This window comes from Triturus cristatus, chromosome 2_2, assembly GCF_964204655.1.
Source record: "Triturus cristatus chromosome 2_2, aTriCri1.1, whole genome shotgun sequence".
Taxonomy (NCBI): Eukaryota; Metazoa; Chordata; class Amphibia; order Caudata; family Salamandridae; genus Triturus; species Triturus cristatus.
In genome coordinates this window covers 1,185,807,062-1,185,824,411 of record NC_140582.1, presented here as the reverse complement: position 1 = coordinate 1,185,824,411, position 17,350 = coordinate 1,185,807,062, and the positions used below count along the sequence as shown (strand labels likewise).

Below are 17,350 nucleotides of genomic sequence, written 5' to 3'. Positions count from 1 at the left end.
TATTATGAACGTGGATAGTATGAATGATGAGAGCATTAATAATGATAGTCTGGGTAATGATAGTATGACTGATGATCTTATGAATGTTGATAGTATGAATGATGAGAGCATTAATAATGATAGTCTGGGTAATGATAGTATGACTGATGATCTTATGAATGTTGATAGTATGAATGATGAGAGCATTAATAACGATAGTCTGGGTAATGATAGTATGACTGATGATCTTATGAATGTTGATAGTATGAATGATGAGAGTATTAATAATGATAGTCTGGGTAATGATAGTATGACTGATGATTTTATTAATGCTAATAGTATAAATGATGAACGTATAAATAATAAAATATTAATCGTCTGGGTAAAGATTGTGTCCCAGTTCCTACTAAACAGAATAATGCACAAGCTAACAAAATTAACCAATTTATAAAAAATAAAATAACATATGTTTGATGAATTAATATAACAACAGTTCTGCTCTGTGGCATCACCAGGGAAACTAGTGCAGTGCAAGAATGATAATAAAACATGTAGCATTCTCTTAAATAAACTACATTTTTATTAAGGTAAAAAAGAGGCCAATAAATATAGAACATTTAAAAAACAGCCGGCATACTGGAACAATATAAATATGCATACAACAATATAGCATTTATAAAAATCTATTTGGTCTGAATGTCTTTAAAGTATGCCCCTACAAGTTATCCTGAGCTTTTGGAGCAGCCTGTCTCTTCGGCATTGGTTCTGACCGAGTTAGTCCAGCAGAAAACAAACATTGTCAAATGTTGATGAGGAGTACAGTGTAGAGACCTCTAGTGCAAGGGAAGGGCATACGCAAAGAGACTTAAGGGAAATTTCTATACACATATGCCAAAGTGTTTCTAGGCCACCTGTGGACAAGGTTAGAAGATGATTATCTGCACCAGTGTAGGCTTGAGAGCCACGACCTGGTTCACCATTAGTTATACCAAGATATGATGCTGACTCCAAAAGATGGCTGCTGTTCAGCCGCCCCATTCACAGTAGATGATCCACAGAGATAGCGAGTCAACATCATTAAAGACCTCTATAGATATGACTGCAAACTTTCAGAAAAAGGTAAGTCTTCATAACATACTGGAACAGGTCACCCAATGTATTAAAGAAGATAGGATATGAGAGGAGGGACTGCTGCTTTCATAGAGAAACCTGCCGCCATCGTGAGAAATACAAAGTGCGGTGGATTTTTCACCACTGCCAGTGCAACAGAGAACCTACATCAACCTTACCAGTGGACAGACATTTAGCATGCCAAGCTCTAGATCAGCTGCTTCATGTACTGTAGCCTGTGGGAAGGGAATTGATGAATAATGTATATCCTCCCCTGCCTGTATATGATACGAAAAACAAAAAAAATCTAATTTATGGTGAATTTAGAATTTTGGGTAACCACGAGTTACAAAGACATCTGATGTAAATTCACAGTGATGGCTGTACTGTTGTGAGTATCCACACACTGCCAACTGACCTCTTGGCGTGGATTAGATGGAAAGAGGTGTAAGGATATGTTGTCTATATTGGTAAGTGATCTGTTCTGACCTTCAGCAAAATGACATTTGTGGAGACAGTGCCCCTGCATTGAGAAGTTCGATCAACTCTATAGAGCAGAAGGTCAGAGAGACATTTAACATACAGCTAAGTACCTCAGCAAGTGCTGGTAACCCTTATTAATTAGAATTTTAACTAGAAATTGTGAAAAAACTGCTTGTGCCAAATCAAGAACTCAATACCACTAGCAAACACCTTCACCATTGGCCTTTTAGCTTCCTGGCAGAGCACGTCAGCTCTAGGTTACTGCTTGGTGTCATATCTGAGTCTGTTCAATGCACTCCAATTTAGCAGAGCAAGTCATGAGATATGAAGCAGGTTTCAATTGGAAAACCAAGTGAATTTGGCGTGGAAATCAAGGTCGTGAAACAAATATGTAGAATGTTACATTTGTATCGCTGGAAAATCCAGCAGCCAGGGTGTCTCGCCAAGCCATTATGAAAGGGCAACAACGCTGGCCAGCTTGAAACAATGGGCAGTAATATTGGTAATAGTCTTAACACATCAAGTAGAAGCTTGCATAGCATTCTGGAAACATTGAACAATAACTTCTGGACCAGGCTTGAAACCTGAGACAGCCATGTCTGTCACAGAGAGAAAAACTGGGCAAAAAATATATATAATAGTCTGAAAACAGATTTCATTACTGTCGATAGCAGGCTGAAAACACTTGATCAATGACGTCTGTACGAGACTGAAAGAAATTCTGCAGTACTGTCTGTGCAATGTAGTCTGCGGAGCCCAGAAGGCAGGTAGTGCACAGAAATCGAGTGGAGATTGCCATGCTGCATAGACTTCCATTCCCCTCTGTTGTGATGGTATTCCTAAGCAAGCCTGTCACTGTTCTACCTCACTTAGAGGCCATCGCTGCTTTACTCTGTGATCGTTTACTTACCATTGACCTATCTGTGCTGGTTGGATTGGCATCAAAGGCAATAGGGTTCCTGGCTCCCAGGGGGTACAATTGAAATGATAAGGTTCCTTACCCGCAATATAAACATTTTGGGTTCCAATTGAATGTTATATCCAATTATTCAAACATGGTAGACATTGATCCATGAGGTCCTATGGATAAATTAAGGCACATTTATTTAGGAGCGCTGTCGTCTGTTGTCAAGACACATCCCAGTAGGACTCCAGACACAGCCTGGAAGGTAACTGCAAATATCAGCACTGTCCAATGATAGTCGGCCGTTGCAAGAGTGAGCTGCCAGACGCCACAAGGGATTGCTCTTCAAAGCTCAATCTCCACGTGGTCATCTTCACTGTCCTTGTCCTCAGACTGGTCTTCAGATGCAGGTGGTAGTACACCGTACTTTGAGAGCTTTGCTTTCTTCTGCTCTAGGCTCTGCTTCCTCCACTTAATCCGTCGGTTTTGGAACCATACTTTCACCTGCAAGGACAAGATTGAGACTGGTTATATCTAAACAAGTACTGTAGAGAGAGTATATTTCTGAAGGTTTGCGCTGTGCGTTATGGCTATGCCTCCCTATCTGATGACCTTGTAGGTATACAGCAGCTCTTACAGCCTGACTGTTGGCAATGCACTCCGCAAGCCTAAATCCCGTGTTATTTTTGTATGTGTAGGTGAGAAAGAGAGAAAACTGGGACTGTTCACTTCATCGAGTAGCTGAATACCTATGGATATGTGTTTTATCAGTGAGTGGTGGGTAGATGTGTCCTGCAAATGACTCGTGCATATTTCCAAGTGTCTAAGTTTGTTGTTACCAAAAAACTCAAATGAGTTTCTAACATTGAGACTCCATGAACCTCCCAGTTGGCTGGAATTTTATGGTGTTATCCAGATCTGAAATAACCAAAAACTCCCAGAACAGGATTCTACCAGAATACTTAGTATTAAATATCGTCCTACGACAGTATTGTAAGTAGAATATTGACTACCACAATATTGTGAAGGTGAGTATACATTAAGAGTATAGATTTACTGTTCTTTACTCAACATACACCCTAAAGTACCCCGACCATATGTGTATGTATATATTCAGAAGTACACATATATAAATTACCTACTGGCGGTTGCAAATAGTTAGTTGCAGTTAGAAGAAACGCGTTACTTACCTGTAACTGCGGTTATCCAGTATTGGTATCTTTCATAGATTCACATGCCTGAATCATTCCCCGTCGTCGGGATGGGAGTCACCGGTAAATAACAAAGCAATGTCTTAGTAGACATATATAGTAACAGGCCCCAAAAGGCCTTAGCTTAGTAAGCTATCCACGTCCTTATGTAAAAACGGACCAAAGTTTGGCCAGTAGCCAATCAGCTAGCACCACCCTCTAGAACCTTCCTGGAAGGAGCTCTAGTCCCTGAGATTTTCGTAAGCACAGTGCTAAGTAGTTGTATCACTGAGAGATCCAAGAGAGCCCTTCCAGGGGAGGTGGGTGGGTTGCATGTGAATATATGAAAGATACCAATACTGGATAACCACAGTTACAGGTAAGTAACGCGTTCCCTATCCAGTATTAGGGTATCTTTCATAGATTCACATGCCTGAATCAGAGTAGTAAGCAATAATAAGCACATTTCGAAAGGTACAGTAAATATACAGTCACTAGATAATAACATATCCATGTGAAAGATAAAAGCACTAGAAAACAATGTCTCAGCCAATGTATACATTACAGTGCGAAATGTGCGTAAAGAGGCAAGGATGGTGGGATGAAAGGAAGGGCTCACCTCTACTGAAATAGATGACGGCGTAGCGCTTGACCCACTGCAGCATCCTTCATGATCTCCGTGTCCAGGCAGTAATGCTTGGTGAATGTTTGCGGCGTCTTCCATGTGGCCGCTCTACAAATGTCCACAATGGCCACCCCTGCAAACAGTGCCATGGAAGTAGACATTGCCCTTGTGGAATGGGCACGAACTGTTGATCGCAGTGGACGTCCTGCCTGCTGGTGACAGAAGGTGATGGCTGAAGAAATCCAGCGGGAGATACTCTGTTTGGTGAGCGGTAGCCCTTTTCTAGGCCTACTGTACGCTACGAAGAGTTGATTAGACTTACGAAATGCTTTCGTTCTATCAATGTAAAACTTTAGGCAGCGCTTAATGTCCAATGAATGTAGAGTTTTCTCCGCCACTGTTTGTGGATTCGGGAAGAATGAACGTAGCACAATAGGTTCGTTAAGATGGAACTGAGATGGAACTTTAGGAATAAACTTCGGATTTGTGCGAAGAATGACCCTATCCTGTTTGAACTGAAGGAACGGGTCTTGGATTGAGAACACCTGGAGTTCCCCCACTCACCTTGCCGAGGTAAGGGCCAGCAGGAGCGCAATCTTCCAGGATACATACTTAAGGTCTGCTCTGTGTATTGGCTCAAACGGGTGTTTCATTAGTTGAGCCAGAACCGTGTTGAGATGACAAGCCGGTGGTACAGGCTTTACTGGAGGAAGTGTTCTAAACAGTCCTTTAAGGAATTGCTTAATACATCTATGAGACCACAAAGATAGACCTGTAGAGGATCTCCTGAAGCGTGATATTGCTGCTAGGTGGACTTTAATGGAGGCATGAGCAAGACCAGATTTTGCCAGGTGCAGGAGGTACGGCAAGATTTGTTCCGGGGTGGAAGAAAGAGGGTGTAACCTGTTTGTTTTGCACCAGATACAGAATCTCTTCCATTTTAATGAATACGTTTTGTTGGTACTATCTTCTCGAGCTCGAGCTAGAATTTGTCTGCAAACTGGAGGAATGTCTAAGCCCTGAAACTCTCTGAACTCAGGAGCCATGCTGATAACTTGAGAGATGCCGGATTCGGATGCTGAACTTGCTGATTGTTGAGCGTTAGAAGAGATGGAAACGGCTCCAATTTGATTGGAGGTTCCAGGGAAAGGAGGTGAAGTTCCGCGAACCAGTGTTGGCGTGGCCAAGCTGGAGCTATCAATATGAGAGTGCAGGGCTCCGCTTTCATCTTCCGTAGCACCCTGGGAATCAGGGGAAACGGCGGAAAGGCGTACGCAAAGACGTTGCACCATGCGATCGAAAAGGCATTCCCCAGAGACCCTTGTTGGGGATGCCAGCCTGCAAAGTGTTGGCATTTGGCGTTTTGTTGGGTGGCGAAGAGGTCCAGAAGAGGGGTGCCCCATTGAGCAAATATGTTGCTGAGAACTAGTTGATCCAGCTCCCACTCGTGGCATGCTGCCTGTCTTCTGCTCAGAGAATCTGCCAACACGTTGTGGGCGCCTGGAACATAATCTGCTCGGAGAGAGATGTTGTGACGGAGCAGCCAGTTCCAAATTTTTTGCGACTTGCGAGAGAGTGTTAGCGAGCGAGTTCCTCCCTGTTTGTTCAAATAGTGCATTGTCGTGGTGTTGTCTGTTCGGACAAGCACTATGGAGTTTTTGATTCTTGGAAGGAAGGCCACCAGAGCTAGATAGACTGCGCGTAGCTCTAGAAGATTGATATGAAGTGCCTTCTCGGAAGGGGACCACTTCCCGCTTATCTGCAGTTCTTGAAGGAAAGCCCCCCAGCCCTCTAAGGAGGCGTCCGTGGTGATTATATGAGGAGCAGCAGGAAGCAAGAAAGGCAAGCCTTGAGAAAGGATCCGGGGGCAAACCCACCATCGTAGAGCCTTTTTGATCACAGGGGTCACCTAGATGACGTCGTCGAAGGACCCTGTACACTGGACCCATTGATCCGACAGTGCTTCTTGAAGGGGTCGCATATGAAGACGACAATGCGGGACTAATAGGATGCAAGAAGACATCATCCCGAGTAGGGATTTGAAGAGACGCACTGACAGCGTCTTTTTGGACATTATCCGGAGCGCTAACGACTGAAGTTTGTCTTTGCGTTCCTGTGATGGGAATGCTTTCCGTAGTATGGTGTCTAGTGTAGCGCCCAGAAAATTCATGCGCTGAGATGGCTGAAGGACGGACTTGTCGTGATTGAGAGTTAGCCCCAGTGAATTGAAAAGCCTCAGACAAGCATTGGAAGACCTGGACGCGCCTTCTAGAGATGGAGACTTGACAAGCCAGTCGTCTAGATATGGGAAGACCTGATGATGATGATGGCGTAGATATGCAGCCACTGGAGCTAGACATTTGGTGAAAATGCGTGGCGCCGATTTGAGTCCAAACGGCAGAACCCGAAACTGGTAATGTCTGCCCGCCACCATGAATCGTAGGAATTTTTTGTGGTTGCGGTGTATTGGTATATGAAAGTAGGCGTCTTGCAGGTCTAACGACACCATGTAGTCATTCGCATTGAGTAAATGTAATACCTCCTGAATGGTGACCATACGAAACGACTGCTTTTTCAGAAACTTTTTCAGATTCCTCAAGTCCAATATCGTCTCCATTTTTTTCTCCTTTTTTCGGATGAGGAAGAAACGGGAGTAAAACCCTTTTCCCCGTTGGCTTGGGGGAACTCTCTCTATAGCTCCCTTTTGGAGCATAATCTTCACTTCTAAGAGTAAAGGACATAGATTTTTGTGAAGCATTTGGCGGGGAGGGGTTTGAGGAGGGATCTGTATGAATTCTACAGAATGGCCGAATTGTACTAATTGTAGGACCCAACGGTCCGTAGTTATTTTTTGCCAATTTGGGAGAAAGTGGGAAATTTTTCCGCCAATCTTGGAGGGTGGAGAGAAGTTTGAGACCGGCTGCAGTTGAAAGTCATTGCCGTCGAGCGGCACCCTTTTGTCTTCCTCCCTTGTCACGAAAGGAAGATTTTGGGTATGAGGATTGCTGTCGCTGTTGGTATTGCGACCGGTATTGCTGGGAGGAAGGGAAGGAAGAACGTTGTTGAAAATCTCCCCTAGTTGAAGTTTGACCTCTCCCTCTGGAACCTCGAAAGGAAGGGATCCGAAATTGTAAGGTACCCAAAGCTCTGGCGGTATCAGTATCTTTCTTAATACCCTGTAATGCCTCATCAATATGTGCGCCGAAGAGAAGTTGGCCATCATATGGCATATCCAGCACTTTGGTTTGTTCCTCCGGCCTGAAGGAGGTTGCCTTTAGCCAACCTTGGCGTCGAAGGACCGCTGCGCCAGCTAGTTGTCGAAATCCGGTCGAAGCAATATCCATTGCGCAGTCTATAAGTTCAGAGGCAGATCTTTCCCCCTCTAGCAAGATCTTCTTTGCCTCTTCTTTTGACTCCTCTGGTAAGTCTGCCAAGTATGGCGCAATGTCCGCCCACATCTGACGATTGTAACGTCCCAACAGTGCTAGGGCGTTGGAGGCACGCACTGTTAAAGCCGACATCGAGGAAAAACGTTTGCCTATGTTTTCCAGTCGCCTACCCTCCTTATCTGGTGGAGCTGTCAACAGAGCAGCTGGGTTGTTTGACCTCCTCTGTGCGGCCTGGGTAATGACAGAGTCCGGCTTTGGATGGCCTGTGAGACAAGCCGGAGCAGTGTCTGGCGCTTTATATTTTTTATCCAGCCGTGGTAACACTGGAGGGACCGAGGAAGGATTCTGCATAATCTTTATGCCTTGTTCCCAAATGTAGTCTATGATAGGAATTGCACGGACAGACTTCTTAAAAGGTTCCTTAAAATTGTAAAGGAAACAGTCCTGTTGGTGCGAGGGCATTGGAATTTGAAAGCGCTGGGCCGCTCTCTCTATGATATTATGAAAGCCGCCAATGTCCTCTGGCGGCGAGTTGGCCGTGGTAGGGGTAGGAGAAACTGGGCAGGGAAGGATGTAGTCATCCCATTCTTCCTGGTGAGATTGGACATCCTGAAGCTCTCCTTCTTCAGGCTCCCCGTCATCCTCGTCATCTGTGGTGGGACGAAGTGGCGATGTGACAGCCTCTGACTGCAAAACCAATGGAGGCGGTCGTGGCCTTGGTGTTGGAGGCCCAACTGGCATCGGGGAAGGTGCCGGCGTCGGAAACCGTTGCTTATAATCAGATATCAGGAATTGGAGATCCGTGACCAGAGACGCAGGCAGACAAACCATGGAAGGTGGGGGCTGCAGATATTCCTGAGGTGAAACCTCCTGATATTCTTGGTCAATGTCCTCATAGTCAGAGATATCCTGATATTTTACGTGCAGTTGCGATGGACTTGTCGCAGCAGGGAATATACTGCCGTCATCTGAGTCTTCCGCGTCAAAAAGTTGAGCTGGAGGCAAGGTTGGGACCCTACTGGGTGAAGTGAGGGCCGGAGTCAGTGCACGTTTAGTTATTTTGAGGTGCACATAAGTACTTTGCACATCAGAGTCCATATCCGTTGACGGGCCCATCGACGGTAGAGTCGCAGACGGTGTAACAGGTATTATTTGCATTTGAGACGTCGTCGACGAGGTCATCGTCGGCGGTGACGAAGATGATGACGGTCTCTTCGTCGACGACGTCGTCGACGACGATGTCGATGACGAAGGCTTCGTCGATGGTGTCCTCGTCGACGACGATGTCGATGGCGAAGGTCTCGTCGACGGTGTCCTCGTTGACGATGATGTCGACGTCGACGTGGGAGCTTTCGTCGATGGTGTCGTTGTCGATGCTGCCGTCGGCAGCTTAACTGACGACGATGATTTTTTTATTTTTAGCGTCGACGAGATAGCTTTACCAGCCGTCGACGATGGAGTGGTCGTCGTCGACGTAGTCATAGAGTGGGATGTAACAGTAGATATTGTCGCTGTCGACGAGGTAACTTAGACTGCCGTCGATGGAGATCTCCTCATCGTTGAAGCCACCGTCGACGAGGTCATCATCGTCAACGGGGTGGAGACTGGCTTCTTAAAGGTATGTGGCACATCCTGAGGAGAAGCAGTCCCTGGCAGAGGCAAGGCCAGGACCTCTGAAGACTTTTTGTGCGTCTTCTTTTGAGGTGGCTGCGACGAAGGGCCCGGAGATGACACCCTTGGTCTTTTATGTGAGGAGTGAGAAGAGATAGTAGAACCCTCACTTTCCTTAGAGGACACAACAGTTTCCTTGTCCTTTAGTCTTTGCAGCCAGATTAAAAGGCGCCCTTCTCGGTCTTTCAGGGTCTTAGATGAAAAGGTACGACATACCTTACAGTCTTTCGAATTGTGGCTAGGATAAAGACAATAGAGACAGTCTTTATGCTGATCGTCCACGTGAAGCCTCTTTTTCCCACAGGAAGCACAGGATCTGAACAGTCCCTTCTTTGGGGTATCAGCCATGACGAAGCCAAGTAAATTTTTAGCAAGAAACACTGGAAATCCAGAAGCAATTAGCAGAGCTCAGTGGAGACTCCCTTAGCACGACGTGCGGTAGAAAATCGGAGGGAGTAGAGCTCCTTCCAGGAAGGTTCTAGAAGGTGGTGCTAGCTGATTGGCTACTGGCCAAACTTTGGTCCTTTTTACATAAGGACGTGGATAGCTTACTAAGCTAAGGCCTTTTGGGGCCTTTTACTATATATGTCTACTAAGACATTGCTTAGTTATTTACCGGTGACTCCCATCCCGCCGACGGAGAATGATTCAGGCATGCGAATCTATGAAAGATACCCTAATACTGGATAACCTAGTTTCCATAGGAAAAGCGTTTTTTGTTATGCTAATAACTTTCCACGCCGTTTGAGGAATCTTCATGACATTTTCAAAACATTTTGCTATTTACTTTAGCTGCTGTCTGGGAAGTGTTGGGGTGATTCATCAAGGGGGTGGAGGAAAGAAGGGGAGGGGGGCCAAAATGCATTTTCCGATGCAATTTCCTATAGGAATTTTAGACACAACTACAGCCCGAACAGCTGAACAGAATTACACCACATTTGGCAGAAAGCTGATCTTGGTTCAGAAAGAGAGTTTTTTTTTAACATTGGTGAAAATCTGTATAGTAATTTTTAAGTTAATAAATAAAAAAAAGATGTATGTACATCTAGAGATGCGGATCCAAGTGCCAGCAGCAATGCCGTGATTAACTGACCGGAACCTGCGAGAAAAGTTGCAGTAGCTATTTTGTGAATTGGGGCAAGGTTCCTGGGGGGGAGAATAAAGTATAAATAGGACAAAATGGGTCAAGATAGAGGTATCCTTACCCCATGGGACTGATGAAGAAGTCTATGAAGAATCCCTCATAGGCAAGAAATTGTCCAAAAAAGTTTTATTTTTGGTGCGTGAGGGTCTGCAGATCCACTGTGGCACTTGGCATGTACCCCCTCCATGTGAAACTGCGATCCAGACTCCAATTAAAAACACACCCACCACTTACAGACCAACTCACACTCACCCACTCACACATCCATACACTCACTCACACACCAATACAGTCACTCACACACCCTCTCATACATCCAGACAGCCACACTACCTCAAACATTTATACAGCAAAACCACACTCAGAGACCCACATAGCCACTTACACACCCACTCATACATCTACCACATACTCACACATCTACTTGCACACCCCCACAACCACTTACCCATACAGCCACTCACACACCCACACAGAGACCAAGAAAGACACTCGCACCCACTCACACACCCATAGACACTCACACATCCAGTCACACGTCCATACAGGTACTCACACACCCATACAGTCACTGATATATCCACTCATAGAACTACTTACACACTCACACACAGACCCACACAGGCACTTATACACCTAGTCAGATATCTAGAAAACCACTCACACACACCAATGTTCATACTTATACAGCAACTCACACACCCAGCCACACATTCATAGAGCCACTCATACGCCTACTCACACACCCATACAGTCCCTTAAACATCTACTCAGATACTCAGAGAACCACTCACACACCCACTCACATACCCACACAGGCACTCAGATACCCACTCAGACACCCACAAAATCACTTTATCCATTCAGACACCCATACAGTCACACACCCATTTACAGACCCAGAGAACCACTCATACACCCACTCACAGACCCTCACAGGCACTCACACACCCACTCACACACCCAACACACACTTACACATGCACATAACTACTCAAACACCCACTCGCACATCCATACAGCCAATCACACACTCATTCAGGGGCCAAGAAAACCACTAAACCTCTCGCACACCCATTCACCCACCCTTACACTCTTACAGCTACTCACACACCCACTTGCAGACTCAGAGAACCATTCAAGTACTCACTCACTCCAGTATACACTTTTATTTTTCAAACATATTTTACTGAGAACCATTGCTGCATAATATAGTGACATTATTGATGATCTGGCATTTTATCTTTTGTTGATTTTCCAACTTATGCATAATACATTTTCTGTCATGTTATACATTTCAGTTACAGATGTGGTTTGTCAGATGTCCGCTTTTGCGGACAGGAAGGGATCGTTTAACTCTAGTACACACTTATACAGCCACTCGTACACTCATTCACACACTCACTCACATACCCATACAGTCATACACTCATCCAAAGACCAGAAAACCACTTGCACACCCATTCACACATGCATACAGCCACTCACACACCCGCTTACAACCCCAGAGAACCACACACACCCATTCACAGACCCACATAAGCACTAACCACACACTCACACACACAGTTACACACCTACTCAACCACTCAGACACCCACCCACACACCCATACAGCCACTTATACAGCCACTTACAGACCCACACAGTCAGTCACACACCCATTCACACACTCAACCACTCACACATCCATATACTCACTCACACACCAATACAGTCACTCACATACCCTCTCACACATCCATTCACTAACACACTCACCCAAACATTCATACAGCAAAACCACACTTAGAGAGCCACATAGCCACATACACACCCACTCATACATCCACCACATACTCACACATCTACTTGCACACCCCCACAACCACTCACACAACCACTCACCCATACAGCCACTCACACACCCACCCAGAGACCAAGGAAGCCACTCGCACCCACTCACACACCCATACAGACACTCACACATCCAGTCACACTTCCATACAGGTACTCACACACCCATACAGTCACTGATATATCCACTCATAGAACTACTAACACACTCACACACAGACCCACACAGGCACTTATACACCTAGTCAGAGATCCAGAAAACCACTCACACACCAATGTTCATACTTATACAGCAGCTCACACACCCAGCCACACATTCATAGAGCCACTCATACACCCATAAAGTCCCTTAAACATCTACTCAGAGACTCAGAGAGCCACTCGCACACCCATTCACAGACCAGACCCACACAGGCACTCAGACACCCACTCACACACCCACAAAACCACTTATCCACTCAGACACCCATACAGCCAGTCACACACCCATTTACAGACCCAGAGAACCACTCATACACCCACTCACAGACCCTCACGGGCACTCACACACCCACTCACACACCCAGCACATACTCACACACACTTACACATTCACACAACTACTCAAACACCCACTCACACATCCATACAGCCAATCACCCACTCATTCAGGAGCAAAGAAAACCACTAAACCTCTCGCACACCCATTCACCCACCCTTACACCCCTACCGCTACTCACACAACCATTTTCAGACTCAGAGAACCATTCAAGCACTCACTCACTCCAGTACACACTTATACAGCCACTCGTACACTCATTCACACACTCACTAACATATCCATACAGTCACACACTCATCCAAAGACCAGAAAACCACTTGCACACCCATTCACACATGTATACAGCCACTCACACACCCACTTACAACCCCAGTGAACCACGCACACACCCATTCACAGACCCACATAAGCGCTAACCACACACTCACACACACAGTTAAACACCCACTCAACAACTCAGACACCCACTCACAGACCCATACAGCCACTTATACAGCCACTTACAGACCCCCACAGCCAGTCACACACCAAGTCACAGAACCACTTACATACCCACACAGGCATTCACAAACCCATACACCAACTTACACACCCACTCACAGAGCTGGAAAACCACTCATATACCCACACAGCTACTCACACACCCACACAGTCACTCTCACACCTAGTTACACACCCACACAGCCACAAACACAACCACTCACATACCCATATAGCCACCTCACACACCCACACAGTTACGTTTTTAACCAGAATTTTATAAGCCTTTTAGATAAATTAAACATTTCCCAAATAATTTGATCAGGATACATAAGTCTTCAAATAAGCATCACTTTTCATCTAAGAAATCACTCCTACAACAATTAATGAATAACACCCTCCCCTCCTCCCAACCACTTAGAGTCCTGCTCCTATCAAATAAAATTGGTTTGTAGGAGTGTGTACCGCTACACCAGAACAGGAATTGCACAAACACACAGGCATAAAAATTAATTGAGAGTTATATCAAATCAAAAAGTCACACTTCTTGTTAACGACAATACTATGCTGAAAACATTGCTACAGCTATATGTTGGCCCAGTGAGGGGAGGCCAAGAAGTGAATGAAGCACGATAAGTTGATTGTCAGGTGAAAAAGGCAGGAAGTTAAAGCACAGAAGAAGCATTCCATTAAAATGAGCATGTGGTAAGCATAGAATGTAAAGCTTGTAAAAGTGAGAAGTGTTCGCCAGCAGCACAATATCCCATCTAAGAGTGTTGAAGGAGTGGAGTGGGTGCTGGCAATCAAAGCATTTCTGAATCTGTTGTATACTTCAGGGGTAAGGAAGTGGTCAGGCATTGGTGGAGGCTTCCTACCTGTGTCTCAGTGAGGCGAAGAGTGGCTGCCAACTGCACTCTCTCGGTGCCCACCATATACTGCTGCCTCAGGAACTCCTGTTCCAGCCGCTCCAGCTGGTCGGACGTGAAGACTGTCCTCACCCTCTTTGTCCTGCAGCCTCCTGGCCTCCAGGGGGCAGAAGCGATGTGAGGGGCAGCTGTGCAATGGCTTAGACCCAGACCTGTGTGAGGGAAAGAGAAGGTTTGGTGGTGAGAACAAGACCACAGCCGGGTCATATATGCAGGGGAAGACATGAGCACACTGACATATGGGTGTCGCATTGCTGCTCTTAATATCTCATGAGGTGCCATTTTACTGTGATGCTAGTGTCCTGGTAGTATATTGTCATCATTATGTCACGCGTGTCACACTGTATGTGTGGTATGTTGATAGTGGCATGTTACGTACATGTTATTGTGTGTTTGTGCTATTTTAACCCCTTGAGTGCCCCGCCCTTTCCCCGCCCTGTGCCGGCCCTTTCATTAGCGGGCGGGGTTCATGACGAGATAGTCTCGTCATGGGCACAGCGCAACCGCGGCCCATGACGAGACCATCTCGTCATGGGCACTCAAGAGGTTAACAACATTTTATTATCTGCTTAGTCTCATCTTGCCACAAATACCTTGTAAATATGTTTCCTCGGCATATCAGTATCACATTATTAGCATGTTGGCACCATTCTAATATGTTGCTTGTGCCATCCCTCAAGCAACCACTGTTACACAAATAATTCAAAAAATAAACCATATACAGTGGCATGGCAGCTGTTTCTCCAATCTGTAATGAACTTCCCGGTTGAAGCAACGCCTGAGCCCTTCCCTGAGGGGTCCTACTCTGCGCCCTGTCTCCTGATCTCACTGGTTGAGGCCAGCGGCGTAACGCAAAAGGATGGGCCCCCTGCAGAATCTGCAGAATGTGGCGAGTGCCCCTGAGTCTCCCATATCTCACAGATATTTATTGGGTTTGGGCTGAATGGGGCCCCTTTGAAGGGTTGTCCCCCCCTGCGTTGCAGGAAGCACAGGGGCCTTCATTATGCCCCTTGTTGAGTCCTGGCACGCCTCTCTCCAATATATGTATATATATATATATATATCAAAGCTCCAAGGTTCTCACCTGTGGAGACGCACTCTGACATCCACTGCAGCAACCTTCATGAGGTAAAAGCCGGATCGGTGGGCGGATCCAGTTTACAGCATGCCTGTCGATTCACGCGTTTCGTGCTCATTGCACTCTTCAGAGGCGCGACAGTCATTTTGGCACAGAGGCCACAACTCCCACTTTGAAATAAGAGCCCTCCAATGGGCGACTCAAATGAGTCCACGTTGGTTTGTGGGTCTTGTGGTGTGTGCCTCTATGCCAAAATGACTGTCACGCCTCTGAAGACTGCAATGAGCACGAAATGCGTCAGGCGTGAATCGACAGGCATGCTGTAAACTGGATGTTTTGAGTGTATCAATTTAACCCCTTCGCTGCCAGGCCTTTTCCCCTCCTGTGCCACGCCCTTTTTTGGCTATTTGCGGTAGTGCGCGCTGAGGCCCCTATAACTTTTTGACTACATAAGGTATCCACGCCAAATTTGCGTCCTTTTCTTCCAACATCATGGGGATTCTAAAGGTACTCAGGGTTTGTGGATTCTCCTAGAGGAGTCACAGAAATGAGCCAAAATACAGCAAAATGTTGTTTTTTTCTGAAAAATTGGAAAAATGGGCTGCAAATGAAAGCATCTGAGTTTTTCCCTGCAAATGTTATCAAAAAAGGGTTTGTGGGGTTGAAATCACCATTTTCCCAGCTTTTCGGGGATACCAGACTTTTGTCAGAAACCCAACATTTTTTACACAGTTTTGGCATTTTTCTGGGACATAGCCTATTTTTGCTTTTTTTTGTGCTTTTGACCTCCTTCCAGTTAATGGCAGAAATGGGTACAAAAGCAATAATGGATCCTGGAAAGCTATACATTTTCGAGAAGAAGACAAAATTCTGAATTCAGCAAGGGGTCATTTGTGTAGATCCATCAAGGTTTTTTTTATAGAAACTAACAGTTAAATATAGGATAAATTGAAAATTAGTTGAAAAAAACAGCCTTTTGTGTCAACGTTTTCACCTGTAACTTCTTCTAATTATGACAGCTCTTTGAAAGCAATATACCATTACATCCGCTGGACATTACTGGTTGTGGGGATATATAGGACTTGTAGATTCACCAAGAACCCGACGAACCCAGAGACAAAAACTGAGCAGCAACTTGCAATGGTTTTTTATTATGTACCGGGTATATGGTAATTATTCTGTAAAAATGTGTACATGGAAAAATCGGTATGAAAGACACCTATGTATTTCTGAAATGGGAACAAAATATAGAGTTTAGAAATAGTAGATATTTGCACATTTCTGAAATTGGGAATACTCATATTAGCATGAGAATTATCAGTCATTTTTTAGAATGACTTCTTGTTTACACAATATCTTTCATTTGGAAGGCAGAAATGCATCGAGAGTCAATAGATAATAACAGTTCCTTTACAAATCTGAATTACCCTAAGTCTCCAGATAAAAATGGTACCTCACTTGTGTGGGTAGGCATAGTGCCCGCGACAGGAAACGGCGCAACACGCAACGTGGTCACAACTCAATATCGCTGTGAAAATTTACCCTTTTTTGGCAAAGTGCCTAGCTCTAGTTTTTGAACCCTAGCTCTGCGGGCACCTTGGGAAACCTAGCAAACCTATACATTTTTTAAAACTAGACACCCAGGGGAATCCAGGATGGGGTGACTTGACTGCCTCCCACCAGGGTCTGTTACCCAGAATCACTTGCAAACCTAAAACATTGTAAAAATACACATTTTCCCCACATTTCTGTGGTGGAAAGTTCCGGAATCTGCGTGGATCCACAAATTTCCACCCACCCTGCATTTGCCAAAGTCTTACGAGAAAAACGGTACCTCACTAGTGTGGGTCGGCCTAGTGCCCGCGACAGGAAACGGCACAAAACGCAACGTGGTCACACCTCAATTTCGCAGTGAAAAATGACCCATTTTTGGCAAAATGTCTAGCTGTAGTTTTTGAACCCTAGCTCTGCGGGCACCTTGGGAAACCTAGCAA

At 45.4% G+C, this 17,350-nt stretch overlaps 1 protein-coding gene across 1 annotated transcript in view; it reads right to left on the bottom strand.

The window, feature by feature from the left end:
- Window positions 1-582: 582 nt before the first annotated feature.
- Window positions 583-17,350, bottom strand: part of LOC146863338 (homeobox protein not2-like) — a 31,200-nt gene continuing 14,432 nt past the window's right edge. The window contains exons 2-3 of the mRNA XM_085643357.1: window positions 14,228-14,430; window positions 583-2,980 (exon numbers count right to left, since the gene is read on the bottom strand). Coding sequence (XP_085499483.1) covers window positions 2,822-2,980; window positions 14,228-14,430 — 362 coding nt within the window. The 3' untranslated portion in view covers window positions 583-2,821. The remainder of the gene's footprint in view (window positions 2,981-14,227; window positions 14,431-17,350) is intronic.